The sequence below is a fragment of the Rhinopithecus roxellana genome, chromosome 4 (assembly GCF_007565055.1).
Source record: "Rhinopithecus roxellana isolate Shanxi Qingling chromosome 4, ASM756505v1, whole genome shotgun sequence".
Classification (NCBI taxonomy): Eukaryota; Metazoa; Chordata; class Mammalia; order Primates; family Cercopithecidae; genus Rhinopithecus; species Rhinopithecus roxellana.
In genome coordinates, this window is record NC_044552.1 from 64,484,354 (window position 1) to 64,499,186 (window position 14,833).

Sequence of the window (14,833 nt, forward strand, 5' to 3'; positions counted from 1 at the left end):
TTCATTAGCTTGGCCATTGTGTAAGTACTTTATGAATCAATTAGAATATATTGATACATTTGATTACTTTTTAAATATTGGAAAATATGTTTTATGTGTATATGCTGCAAATATTATCAGTAAGGAATATGTATAAGCAAAGTTAAACCTTTAAATGTTACCTATATTTTCTATTTCTATAAATGGAATATTTTTACTATACTTTACAATGATAGAACATAGACATTTTCTAACAGAAATTTTATTTCTCAACAAGTAAATAACTCTCAGCAAATATGAAATTGTAAAGACTTACACATTTACACTTACCTTCTCAAAAGCGTACTTTTTTCTTGCTCTAAAAATCAAATTGTTTTTGGAGAAGTGTTTACTTAAATTAGTTCTTATTTTAGCTTTGACATAGTGTATGTACACATTTAATTCTTCAAGTATAAACAAGCTGTGACCAAGAGCCATGCTTTTCAGAACTATCTGTAGTAAATAAATTATTTTTATGTTTTTTAAACTTCCAATCTATCATAAACCAATACATTTATAAAATATAATAAGAACAAAATACAAGAAATATTTAGAAAGATGTGAGATATACAAGCCCCTGATTTTTGTGATTAGATACAACAGACCTAAAATGTTTACTACTAAGGTTTCTAAAAATCTTTACACTCAATTTCTGTACTTATTCATCTCAGATTTTGAGTAGCAAGGTGCTGGGGAAGATGTACAGGTGTCATGATGAGACAGGCCTGATGGGGCATTTGGGTAAGCTGGAGAGCTCCTGAGAAAACAAGCAGGTGTAGTGAAATGGGTCTGCCACTCGTTCCTGACAATAGCTTCACACATAGGTTAGAAGCCCTTCAGCTGTGAAGTTGGTTTTGGTTTCCCTGAAGTATGAAAACCAGTCCCTTGGAGAGATCTGCCTCTCTGCAATACTCTACTTCAGAGCTCACCTTAGAGCAATCTGTCACCTTAAAAAGTAGAAATGGTGAGATGCGGTGGCACATGCCTATAATTCCAGCTACTTGGGAGACTGAGGTGGGAGGATTGTTTGAACCCAGGAGTTCAAGACCAGCCTGAGCAACACAGTGAGATGCTGTCTCAGAAAAGTAGGAATGGCTGAATGTAAACATCCCCACTGAAATTCTTCTGAATAGAGAGCATTCCCAAAGATCTGTGCAGAACTCTCTGCTTACCATACAAAAAAACCAGAGAAGTTGGCACGTTCTGATCCAAGGAACCAGCAAAATATTGCATCCAAAATAGGGAAATGAGGATTCTTCTAATTCTTACATCAAAACCTAGACATGTGGAAAATAGCACCTTGTATTGTAAGTTTGTTGTCAAAATTTTTATAAATTTTAATTTTCCTACATGAGTAAAGGACTTGCCATGTTCCTTGGTTCACAGGTTTCCAATAAATGACAGTTTGTTTTTCCTCATTAGATAATAAGTTTACTGAGCAAAAGGGCCACAGCTTAGGGAACTTTGCATCCTTCACAGTGTCTTACACAGAGTAAGAACTCAACAGATATTGCTGAATGGAAAATACAAAGATATTATGACTCCTGTAAAATATGCTTTGATTTCATAGGAAGAGATGAAAAGTGCTGTATTGGGTTTTTCAGGTTGTTGTTCTCTTTTAAATAAAATTGCAAATGAGGTGAGAATAATCATTTGCACTTAGTTTTGCTCTAAAATAATCATCATAATGATATTTTATATTAATTCAACAATTTTCTCTCCATGACTCAAAGCATTTGTACAAATCATTTTGCAGTCATCTTTAGTTAGCTAATTATTAGTGAGAACTCACACTCGTTTCTTAGAACAGGTAGGGATGGGTCCTTCCTGAAATGTTTGACAATCAAAGTAAGTCTTTATTGTCTCCTTTGGTTGGGTGGGGAGTTTATACCTTGGAATCGGTAACAGTCAAATAAAACAGTAATTTTCTCATGTATAAAATGAATTTATTAGATTTCCAAAAGTCAGAAATGAAGAAGTTCTTCCGGGTTGACACTGCTTTGCTACTATAGTGGCCTGGGTGGTAGTCATCTTGTTTCTCTTTTGTTTTTTTCTAATGGTTTTAGGATTTAATGTGGGATCATGTGGCACAGAAAACAGCAGCAGTGGCTAGTGATAGGCTCTTTACAGCAGCAATGGCTAGTGATAGGCTTCTTTGGAGTTGATAAGCTTTTACTTTTTCTTTGGTACTAAGTTTATTTTAAGACTGACTATCTCTCCTATTTTTAATATTTTGATTACACTTCCAGTAGAGTGAAGACTTTACTCTGTGTTTGGTTTGTGTTTCTCTAGCTGAGATCAGGAGGTGCTCAAGTATTAGAAGGTTGCATTGCTGAAATACACAACATCACCAGCTTAGACATCTCCGACAATGGTAAGTCAGGTATCAGAAAAGAAACGAAACTGAAATTTTTTTTGAAGCAAGTTAATAAGGGGAAAATAATCTTCTACCCAAATCCAGACATACCTTAATAAAAATGTTATTTTATTTCTTAACTAATAGGGCTTTTAAATTTAATAATAGGATTTATTTGTAGAATAAAACTGTGCCAGAGTCTTACTAAGTTGATTCTGTGGCCAACTATGCAAAGTCTATGCAGTAAAATAACTCAGTTGCAAAAATATCACCAGTACATTGAAAAAGGTCTGAGCCCAACTTTTTGCATTCTTGCTGATAATAAAATTGTACTCTTGTTTATTTATTCAGAAGCTTATTTCATTAGCTTCATTTCTGCTGATTGTAGTATCATGTTATTATGAACCTGTGAAATTTACATAGACAACTTTAACTCCACTTACCCCCCAGTGAACAGTTTGTTGGAATCTTCTCTAACAGAGTGGTGGGGAGAGATGAAACTTTCTGCCATTATTCATTCCCATTTCCTGCTGACTTGGTTTAGCCACTGATTGTATAAGAGATTTAGATAAGTCTTTGTAGAGAATGAATTTATCCCTGTGAAATAATAGGACATGAAAAGAGAGCAAAGAGTGCCTTTGAAAATGAAAGATTAGAATCCCAGGCCCCTCAGGAAGGTAAAGGAAGTCATCCAACTACATGTCACCTTTGCTTAATTGTGTTCCAGCTGAGAATTAATTTATACACATGTGTTTTGATGCTTTATTTACTCTGATTCTTTCCAGGTTTAGAATCTGACCTATCTACCTTAATAGTGTGGCTCAGTAAAAACAGATCAATACAACACCTGGCGTTAGGCAAAAATTTTAATAATATGAAATCCAAGTAAGAGTTTTGAATTTTTTTATATGACAATGATGAAAATAACCAGTCTCCTGAAAGCTTTTGATTTGATTCCACTGTCCACATCTCTAAAATCTCTTTAGAAATCTGACACCTGTATTGGACAACTTAGTACAGATGATTCAAGATGAAGAATCAGTGAGTATGATGTTAAACATTTTTTACTAAAATCTTCTGTTTGTTGCCATTCTTACTGATTATTTCTACTGGATTAATTCTGAAATCCTTTCAGATAGTGTTATCAATGTATACATTTTCCATTACTTTTTAAAAATGGAATAAATATGCTTTAGTAGAGTTGTAGAATGTATTTGAAAACTCACTTTTTTACTTCATTCAACGCACTGTCAATTAAAGAAAGATTGTCACTAATAGATAGAAAGAAGTATAAATTGACTCCTGGGCCTATCTTTTAATTAGCGTTACTACTTCCTAACTTTAGCTAATAATCTAATCTGCAGGCATGAATTTTTATAATCTAGTTGACTTCATGACCTTATATAATGCTGAGAAATATCATATTGCTAATTTGAATTTCATCTAATAATTATGTGGAATTATAGGAGACCAAGGAAGTTTTCTTCCATCTTTAATTGCTGCTTGAAGTCTAGTAGCGCTCTGTATTTTTAATTCCCTTTAGTCGCCCCTGACCAAAATTTAGTTCAGGATAAAGAAGTTTAATTCCAAATAGTATCTTATTTTGCTGCCCTTTAAAATGGATTAGGAGAAAGAAAAGTTATTTTATGGACAAAGTAAGAAGCACTCTACCATGAATCCATTTAATTTAGAGCTGGTGTGTTACATCTTATACTTTACTGATGCTCTTTAAGATTTTGTCCCTTTCCTCTCAAAGTCCTATTTAGTCATCAGACTCAGCTTTTCCAATTCCTAAAACCCAGATCAGTTTGTATTCCTACTATGAAGAGTTATATTATTCATGTTTTGTAATAGCTGCTTTTGTAGGTCATGAGGGTGATTTTTATATTAATCATGTGGAGTATGTCACATTTTGAAAAAGTGTAATTTTCCCTTCTGAATTCATACCAGGGAATAGCAAATTCTATTACAGCTGTAAGCTGACTTTTCTGTGAAAGCTAAGAGGCCAGGAGGGATGGACACTGGACACTTCCTCACTTGCTGTTGCCCCCACTTCTTTGGTGGGCCTCTGAGCTGGTGGGCAGGAGAAAATTCTGTTCTGTTTCCTCTTCATTGTGGATGTAATTTTCAGCCTGTGGGCTAGAAAATGAATCTCATTATTATTTAATGAATTCAGCACTTCTCCTTACCCTCATTTGCTAATAAACCCCACATTTTGTTGCTCTTATGCTGGGTTATTGAAATTAGGGATATAATTAGAATGTAATTTAGACTTCTCAGAGTTTATGCTGTTTGCTTTACATATTTAATTTGACTTTGCATCACTCTGCTTTGAGTTTCTGATTTTCCAGTATTGGCCCAGTTTTAACAGATTATGGAAGCTAATATTATGTAATTATACTTAATATTCACCCCAAAAGGTTTTTTTTCTTAACATATACTTTAGGAAAATTTATATTTTTATGAAAAGTATATAAATTTTATGTTTTGGTCATTACGTGAGGTTCTTCAAACCATCTATAATTCTGGAAGTCTGTTACTTAAAGATAATAGTTAAAATATACTTAAAACCATATTTGCAGATGATGAAGTTTGGTATATAAATGTGAATTTTGTCAAGTTAAAAGTTTGAATAGAGTGTTGCTCGTAATGCTGTACAATGAAAAGCTTTTTATGTTCCTGCCATTGAAAAGTAGATGGCTTTTTCAGAAAGCAATTACCTTCTATTTTTTTCTACTTTTAAATGGGTAATATGCAAAACAATTTGAAATGATTAGGAGATGAGTCTTGTGATGATAAAAATTTTATCGATACCTGGTACAATTGGGATCATTTTTTGTTTTATTTATTTACGAGTTTTACATATTAAAAAAGTAATCTCTTTGCTTTTTACATTCTGACCTGGTGTTTGTAGAGCTTGTTCTTTGACCAGCCTATGGAATACCTTATTCACCCAGTGTTATACATTATGTTCAGCTGAAAAACCTAGATGCTGGTGGATTCCAGTGTCACCTTCATCTATAGAGAGTGCTTTTCAGGCTGCTGCACCCAGAGTCATGGGACAGTAACATGGGACAGTAACATAGAGGGGCCAAGATGACAGGGAGTTTGTTCTGAAGTATTATACATATGAACCCATATTGTAACCAGCAGAACAGAATGTGTTTCTCCTGGGAGTGAGATTCTCAGATTCTCAGATTAAGCATGTTCAGCTATGAAAAAGAAATAGTAAGATTTCAAATAGTAATGTTACACGGAAGTACAATAAATCAAGAAGGGATGACCTTATAAATATGCATGCAATTCAGGCTGTTCTGTTCACATTAATGACTGCCTATTATTTTTAAGCATTAACTGGGGTGTATTAGAATTTGAATATAGTCCTGGAATTGATGCTTGATAGCTCAGAGAGTTGGCAGTTTTCCAATATTAGGAAGAAGCTATATCATTTTTGTAGTAATTGAATCAAGATTATTGAAATGATGAAAGATGTGATTACATCTTTTTTAAAGCATATTGTGTTTATTTTTCTTTAAAACAGTTTCCTGAGCCTGAAGCATTTTTAGTTATCATTTCTGCTTACCTGTATGTAGGATGTTAAGAAAATTGAAGAAACCAAGCTAAACCCGCTTGAGTCTAAATGGATGCAGACTTTTTGGCCCAGATTTTAATTGCCTTAGCACTTACTAGGCCATTTAACTTTTATAAATTTGATTCTGATTAATACAGCATTACCTTTTGATTTTACCGTAAATGTATTAATTTTGAAAGCCATGGTAAATTTGGATGATAAGGACGATAATATTGTCTCTTGGTACCAACCACATGCATAATAATGCTTTGTTGATATCTGAGTCTTGAAACCATCAACACCCTCATTCTGTCTCCTGTAGCCCTTTGGTAGATGAACCTCTCACAGATATTGCTTTGGAAGTCAACGTTAAGTGGTTGAGTAGACATAGATAAACCCCAGGCTGTGTGTGGGGGCTGTCATGTAGACCACCCAGGCACACCTTGAGAGCTCCAATCCCCAGGCCATTGTGGAACTTGGTCATAGATTACTGCAGAAGCTGCTTCTATCACTACTTCCTGTAATGTTGGGACTGCTTATGCACTAACCATACAATTTGTTTAGTGTGGCTAGGACAATATAGAGCACTCCACGCAACCCAGGAGACATCCAGATCTCCCAGGGAAGTCTGAGTTCTGACATTTAGAGGCACATTGGTTCAACCTGGTTAACCTGGAATTCTTACCCCACTTCAATAAGTTATGGCTTAAATCAAGGAATGCAAACTCAAATGCCCACAGGGCTAGGAAGGCAACATAAACTAGTAAAGTGAGCTGGGTGTAAGTAGGAAGCTCTATTAATTTATTATTATTATTATTTTGGTCAGATACCATGCAGGACAAACAAAACCTGCCTTTAGGCTGAGTGGCTTTCAATATCTGGTTTAAATGGACAATGAGTGGGCTGGTTTGGATTCACCATACAGCTTATGGTCAAATAAAAAGGTCACACAAGACCTGGTGTGGTGGTTCACGCCTTTAATCCTAGCACTTTGGGAGACTGAGGCTGGTGGATCACCTGAGGTCAGGAGTTTGAGACCAGCCTAGCCAACATGGTGAAACCCTGTCTCTACTAAAAATACAAAAACTAGCCAGGCATGATGGTGAGTGCCTATAATCCCAGCTACTTGGGAGGCTGAGGCAGGAGAATTGCTTGAACCCGGGAGGTGGAGGTTGCATTTAGCCGAGATTATGCCATTGCAGCACTCCAGCTTGGGGGACAGAGCGAGACCTTGTCTCAAAAAAAAAAAAAAAAAAAAAAAAAAAGGGCATACACAAGTTTGACTTAAAAAAAGAATTGTAGATGTATCTTCTGATTGAAACTTAACAGATGAAGTTAAGGCTGGGTGCGGTGGCTCATGCCTGTAATTCCAGCACTTTAGGAAGCCAAGGTGAGAGGATCACTTGAGCCTAGGAGTTCAAGACCAGCCTTGGCAACATAGTGATACCCTGTCTCTACAAAAAAAATTTTTTTAATGAGCCGAACGTGGTGGCGCGCACCTGTAGTTCCAGCTACTTGGGAGGCTGGGCGGGGAGGATGGCTTGAGCCCAAGAGGTCAAGGCTGTAGTGCAGTGGTGATTGTGCCACTGCACTCCAGCCTGTGCATTCTTCACAAAGCGAGACTCTGTCTCAAAAAAAAGATAAAATTAAAGGGTGATGATCAAAAAGATCTGCAATAAGCTAATAGGGAGATGTGGTATAAGGTTAGGAGCATGAAATCTGGAACCAGTACATCTGGGTTTGAATCCTAGTTCAGGTCCTTTCTAACAATGTAACCTTGGTTGAGTCACCTGACTTTTCTGTTTGTTGGTTTGGGAAATGGGATAACAGTAGCATCTAAGTAATGGGTTAGTGGGAAGATTAAGTGAATTAATACACATGAAAAGCTTAAATGGTGGTTAAACATAGTAATTGTTCAATAATTGTCAGCTATTATTAATCCTGGCTGGCTTTTATCTTGCATTTGCCCTCTATTAGTATTTTAAGCTGTCATTTCACCTTGTATAAAAATAAAATGGGTATAAAGGGTGATCATATTAAAGCTGAGAAATTTTTATGTTATGGTTTTTTTTTTTTTTTTTTTTTTTTTAATTTCATCCTATCCTCTGCTTAAAGCTGGCATTTGTCAGCCTACTTGTCTTTCCCTGGCTTCCCTTAAGAGAGAAGTGGTAGGTATTCAGCATTAAAACACAGGTTCCCCATCTTTGACTCCAGTGGTCCATTTTGTGCCAGAACCTTCAGTTTCTATCCATGAGTGTCTTTTAGGTAGCAGTTCTAAAATCAGACACGTGCAGTGGGTCCATCCCCTGTCATTCTCCACGAGATGTATCGTGGAGAGTGGGTGCTGCTTTGATGAGACTGCTGAGTGCCGCGTGTCGTTTGCTCCACAGCCTCTGCAGTCATTGTCCCTGGCTGACTCGAAACTCAAGACTGAACTCACCATCATCATCAATGCCCTGGGAAGCAACACCTCCCTGACCAAAGTGGACATTAGCGGGAACGGAATGGGGGACATGGGAGCGAAGATGCTGGCCAAAGCACTGCAGATCAACACTAAGCTCAGGTAGGGAGATCCTGCCCTCCCTGCTCATGAGGAAGGCTTGGAGCAGATTCTGAACAGCAAGCATTGCAGAGCCGCTGGGCCCAAGGGGACCTCAGCTTCCCATGAGGCCAGCTGAGAAGAGGTGACAATGTCAAGACTTCTGTCGGAATAATGAGGAGGGTGTTCCCAAATTTAGACATGGTGATTCTTTTGGTCTGTTGTCTTATAGTTCTGTTGTACGGTAGAACCTGACTGAGAACTGCCACGATTTCCTATTTCACATCAGTGTTGATAGCTGATCAGTGTGTGGGTAAAGGCAGTGAAAAGCTATGAGGGTTTTGTAGGCAGCACTAAGTGAGCAGAGCCCATACTTTGCTGTGAGCGCAAGGTCTTAACCCCCTTGCTCATGCCTGCCAATATAAAGACTTAGAAACAAGGGGCACGAAAGGTCTGCTGGTTCAAAACCAGGCTCACACTGGGTGCTAGCTGTTCTCTTTAGCAGTTTTATTCCATGTTTCCTAAGTGTGGCTTTTCTCAAGGACTAGCTCCACTGTCAACTCATTGCCATCCATCATTCAGAGAGATTGGAGTTGCTACCTAGGTCAACAGTCTGGTGAATGAAGAGTCAATTCACATTGCTCCTCAAGGGCTCTTTTATGAAGTTTTTCTATTCTCTGGCATAAAAGTCTGAGTTTTCTGTCTAAACTGAAGCCAAAAGCCAAAATCTGCAGCAATTTCTTTGAAGGTCAGTATGTGTGTAAAGAAGGTCATCGAGATTAGGAAGGGAAGGCAGTGAAAGTTGTGAGGCTGGGATCATCCAGACAAATAAAAGCTGTTTTATGTGTCAGGGTGAACTGACAAATCCTAAATATCTCTGAAGTATACACATTCTGAAGGTAAAGTAGTATTTTTCTCTCCAAATGCATTTTGTGTTTAAAAAGCAAACAAAACTATAAGCAAACTATAAACAGGTAACATCGGTAACATTACCTGTTTATAGTAACTGATGTTTTACCAGCAGAGTGAGGAAATTCCTAGGATTACTAATTAAGCCATGTCAGGGAAGTAATGAAAACACAAAGAACTATGACAGATTCTCTCTAGTGTTTTAGAAACACTAGTGTTTTACTGTTTGGGGGTGGAAATCTTAGTAGCTGAAATTCTTTATATTGGGCATGGAACTGGTTAGCATCTTTTGTAAATAGCTTCCACCTCAGACATAAATATGAGAATATTATTGGGAGAATATCAGAGAAATATTGGAATTTAGAGTTTTCTGTCTAGTGAAAGTTAGATAACATAATAGTAAGTTAATATATGTGCTATTGCTTTTAAGTACAGTTTTCCCACACTACTTGCATGGTAAATGTGTTACGAATATAATATTGGGGGAAATGCTTATCCTTGTTTTGTTAGAAATGAAGATGAACATTATTCCTTCCTCATATAATGTGACTGTACTGAAATATCTAGACAGTGCTGTCTATAAGAGGTTTATATTCAATGCGAGAATCATTTTCTCTAAGTGTCTGATCATTTATGTGATTTGGTTTTCAAACAGGACTGTAATATGGGACAAGAACAACATCACTGCACAAGGCTTTCAGGATATAGCTGTTGCTATGGAAAAGTAAGTTTGAATTAGGATTTCTTTCTAGGAAAATAAAAAAACAAAACCAATGGTATATATATTATCTGTGGGGTAATAGAAGCAACTGTTTATTGGGGATCAGAAGATCTGGGTCTGAGTTTAGTCTACAGCTAACCAGCTATGGGATCTTGGAAGACATTGAATTTTCCCTGGTGGGAGTTTCCTTATGTATGAAATGAGGACACAGATGCCTGTTCTGCTAAAAACACCACACTGTCGTGAAAATTAAATGAGATCACGGAAAGGGGATAGGGGCTGTGTGACACTTGGCTTATTTCCTTTCCCCTTTGTCGTTTCACAATCTACACTGGGTCTTGTTCTTTTGCCTATTGTGACACCTTTGAATTCACTGGTGAGAAGAAAGCTGAGGTCCAGAAAATAAAGGTGAAGTTGATAAATGGTAAGCCCAGGGCTAAGTTGTGTCATTACTATGAAAGACTTTCTTCATTACTTTAGTAACTAAAGCCTACAGTTATTATTTATTGTTGAATTTACTTTCCCAGTAAACTAAATGAGAAAATAATACTAGACATAGTTGAAAGTAAAACTAGGAATGTGGTTCTTTCTGGGCTTTTCAGTCCTCATATTGTATTATAAAGGCAGAAGTGAACAAAGCAGATTTATACCATTAAAAATGAGAGGATATAAGATATGGGTGAAAAATAAGGGGCCGATAGCATGGAAGCTGTTTCCCTGGGAAAGGGGAGGAAATGCTCATTATTTTGTGTTTTTCCAGATTCCTTGTATATATGAGGCCTCCCAGGAGGGCCTCTCATGCCTGACATGGTATTGTGGTACAACCCTAGACTAGGAATCAGGAGTCCTTCATTCAGTCTTCAGTTCTGTCACCCACAAGCCTATGATCTTGATCAAGTCATTTAATCTCTCTGATTAATTCTTTTTTCATGAAGTGAGAGGATTAGGATAAATGATCTCCAAGTCCCTTCCATTTCTAAATTCTGTGGCTCTACTTTAGCCAGGAGTTCAAAGTTACTGCCACTACAAAATCACAGGGACTCATCTCTCAGCCTCTTCTCTGTACTGACCCCAGGCCATCACTAAATAGGGGTTAAGCAGCTCAGACCATCAGTTTAGCATTGCCACTGCATGATTGTAGACCCCGCTATGGTTACTCCTGTTGCACCACAAAACCCCAAATGGAAACATTTATTTACACTGCATCTGGATGCTAACAGCACAGTTGCCACCCTGATGTAGACTGCCAGCTCAGGCTGGTGTTTGGAAGAAGCCAGGAGCATGGACAACCAATACTCAACATTTCCAGATAGACTGTCAGACTGCCTTCATCACAGTCGATTACGTATGCTCTGCTCCAAGATGCCAATGCTTCAAAATCACATTTGGTTTAAATAAACTATGCTGGTCTGTAACATGATAAAAATTGGATGAGGGAAAGAAGAATTGTGAAGGCCATAAAAAAGACATATTGTCTCTTAGTTTCATTTGGCTGGATTTTCTGAAGGCAAAGAAAAACAATTTTGCTAAAACAAAGCTAAGTTAAAAATCAGAGCTATAGAAATTGCAACTTTCTGTTTGTCTGATTATTTTACTTGAAGCTACCCTGTAAGTTGGACTGGGTGAATTTTTTTTTTTCAGTAGCCCATCTAGACTGCTACTATTAAGTTGATGATTTTATTATTTATTCTTTATTAGTACCTTATTTTACGAGTTAGTTGCTAATTTATTCTTCCAATAGATGTCATCTAAATATGCCCCAGAAGCACACTGTGAGTGCTGCTGATAGTTTAGAGTCCTAAAACAAGGCAGCTGACTGTGCAATTTTAGTGTCCCAGTTGCCACCAAGTAGCCCAAGGTGAAGTTGATCTCTTCCTGAACACCGTGTTGTAGAAATGGACAGATGCATTTTGGGGTGGAGGACAGAAGTCATCTCTAATACTGGAGTTTGTGGTAGGTGAGCAGGTGTTAATGATCATTTCAGCACGTAGCAGTTTGCAGCAGTGTCAGGATCAAAGGCCAGGGACCAGATTCAGAGTTCTGTGTGTTTTCCTCACACAAAAATGGCTCACTCCTGCATGTTTGTGTTCAATAGGCCTGCCAGTAGCAATGGGATAATATACAGCAATCAACAGTTACTTCATTTGGTTTCTAGAGCCTGGTGGACAGCAGCTCTTGAACTCAAGCTGAAAGGACCTGCAGAGGTCAGAGTGTTTAGCCAGGCAGCAGACCCTTTCCCAGCAGCTTTAAAAGAGACAATCCTATGTATACTGGACATCATCATTTAATGGAGCCCAGAAACTTAATAGACTGTTTTGTGGGCACTAATGGCTTGCTTTGCAAGCAAATGTTTTGTTTTTATTTCTGTTTTTCCCTCTGCCAGTTTGGGGCTGGTTGTCACACATAATCACTGTGGGGACCCAGGTACAGTCAGGTCTATTGGTTACTAAAACCCATGTAGCGAGGTGATGTTGGACTTTCCCTAGGCTTGCCCTCTGTTCATCTTTTCAATCCTAGTGTGAAAATTCTGTCCTTGATGGAATCCAAAACTAAAAACAAAACAACAAAACTGCATTCCTCAAAGTTGTGTCAGTTTTGTAGGTAGTGTGAATTAATGTGGTTGCCTGTGGTATTGGACATGTGGTTATTACAAAGGATAATCTGCAATCTAGTGGTCTAAATGGTCTGGTGGTTTGAAATTTTCTAAGCTACTCTTGCAGCTATCCTTTTGGATTTTTTTTTAAAAAAGAGTGCTAATTAAGGTAATAGGAAGTTATTTTTAAATAAGTATATTATTTTCTCCTTTTTCTAGGAACTACACGTTAAGATTTATGCCAATTCCTATGTATGATGCTTCTCAAGCCCTAAAAACAAACCCTGAAAAAACAGAAGAGGCTCTGCAAAAGGTATTAAAGAAACAGTAGCTTAATTATAAGCAATTCACATTTAAATTGCGGTTATGTTCCTGAAGGTATTAACAATACTTTGTTATTTTACAAAGTTTATTTTATTTTTTTATTTTATTTTTTCACATTGTCTTGCGTTCTTGTGACCACAACTGGGGTAATGCATGACTGGGAGAGGAGTAAACTAAGGAACACTAAAGCTTGTCATGCAATTTAAGTGGAATAAAATAACATTTTTACAACATCAACATGCTGGAGCTTAAGTATAGTTAAAGTATAGTTAACTTCCTGATTGACTGTCAGAGAAGTGTGTGGAACTGAGTATCAGTTTGTGCAGCTTCCCTCCTCTTCATCCTCAACAGATGGATCCCTCTCTTCTGTCTTCATCAAGAAATTTAGTGTATTCTGAGCTCTCACTTTACCATCCTCATCTATAAATGTATATAAATCCACACCCATTCCTGCCTCTATACTGGCAAACTCAGAGGTACCTTCCACTTCAAAGCCCAGCCATTCCCTGGTGCATTTGACTCCCTTATTCTGCCCTCTGCTAGAAACCTCTGAATCATTCCCTTGCTCTCCCATATCTTCATCATTCTCTTTCTATGGCCACCTTTCTCTGCATTTTAGATGTGCTCAAATATTTCCCATCTGAAGAAGCCTGCTCCACTCACACTGTGGTATTATTTGAGGAATCTTTGAACTTTTCCTCCCCCTTTGTTCTTTCTCCTTGGTGATGTCATCCAAAAGACCACCAAGATGGCTAAATTTTAGAAAGGATAGCTTCATTAATGATGATTTGCAAACTGAGAAGAGACAGCCTCTAGTGTGTGCTGAATGTGCTCCTCTGTTCAAAGAAGGGAAGGGCAGGTTGGTTTTTATGCCTCACAAGGCCTGCATCATACAGTCGAGTTGTACATATTCAGCAGGCTTGGGTGGAAGCTATACATATTTATGAGGGGAGCAGAGTGCATGTGCAATGGGTAAACATATGTAACATACATCTCATATTCACTTTGGGGTGAGGTTTTAGCATTAAAATGAGGGTGAATTTGGTTCTTCATGTTAGAACTATAGTACATGAAGACAGTTTGTGTGCAGCCTCTGTACACTGGCTGAAACTAGTTTCAGGTCTGCAGTTACTTATCAAAAAAGAATGTAAGGCTAGCCGTCTGTCCAGTCAGAGTCGTAGTTGTCTGGGTTGTAAATCAGAATAGAAGGGATCTGATAGTTCCTGTTGTTAGGATGTTTAGAGCTGTAGGAATTTAGAAATTTGCCTTGCCAGCTGGCCCTGAACCCTTACCCCATAGGTAACTTTGTTTCCTTAATCTTAGGGTCCATCTTAGTTGATGAAGGAGTTGTTCAGATCAGTGTTACCACCTTCCATCTAGTCTTCCAGAGTTGACTTTCCTCTCTCATTTCTTCCTTAGCTTATCAATCAGCAAATCTACCATCATGTAGCATAAATCCCTTCATTAGCTTTTCTTCCCTCTGTTCCCATTATGGATACCTTCCTTCAAGTCTCATCATTTCTTACCAGGATTATTGCCACATTTGCCTCCTCTTGTCAGCTTTACATGTTGCAATAAAAAAATAGCCATCCTATTTCATGGTAAATCTGAGCAGACTAAAATCTTCACTCTATCCCTTCCTAGTGGCTTTCAGGATAAATAAAGCAGGGTCTCCGTAACACAGCAGGAAATTCTGTTCAGAATCTACCTCCTATACACTTCCCGCTTCATCTTTGGCCAACTCTTTTGTTTTGACCTGTGTCAAGGAACTCATTAAAAATGCAAATTATTATTATTATTAT

At 37.6% G+C, this 14,833-nt stretch overlaps 1 protein-coding gene across 5 annotated transcripts in view; it reads left to right on the forward strand.

Moving 5' to 3' along the window:
- Positions 1–14,833, forward strand: part of CARMIL1 (capping protein regulator and myosin 1 linker 1) — a 344,245-nt gene that overhangs the window by 229,971 nt on the left and 99,441 nt on the right. For all 5 annotated transcript variants that reach the window (XM_030929491.1, XM_030929490.1, XM_030929489.1 and 2 more), the window contains 6 exons: positions 2,311–2,392; positions 3,160–3,259; positions 3,361–3,415; positions 8,336–8,508; positions 10,049–10,117; positions 12,927–13,020. In XM_030929491.1, coding sequence (XP_030785351.1) covers positions 2,311–2,392; positions 3,160–3,259; positions 3,361–3,415; positions 8,336–8,508; positions 10,049–10,117; positions 12,927–13,020 — 573 coding nt within the window. The remainder of the gene's footprint in view (positions 1–2,310; positions 2,393–3,159; positions 3,260–3,360; positions 3,416–8,335; positions 8,509–10,048; positions 10,118–12,926; positions 13,021–14,833) is intronic.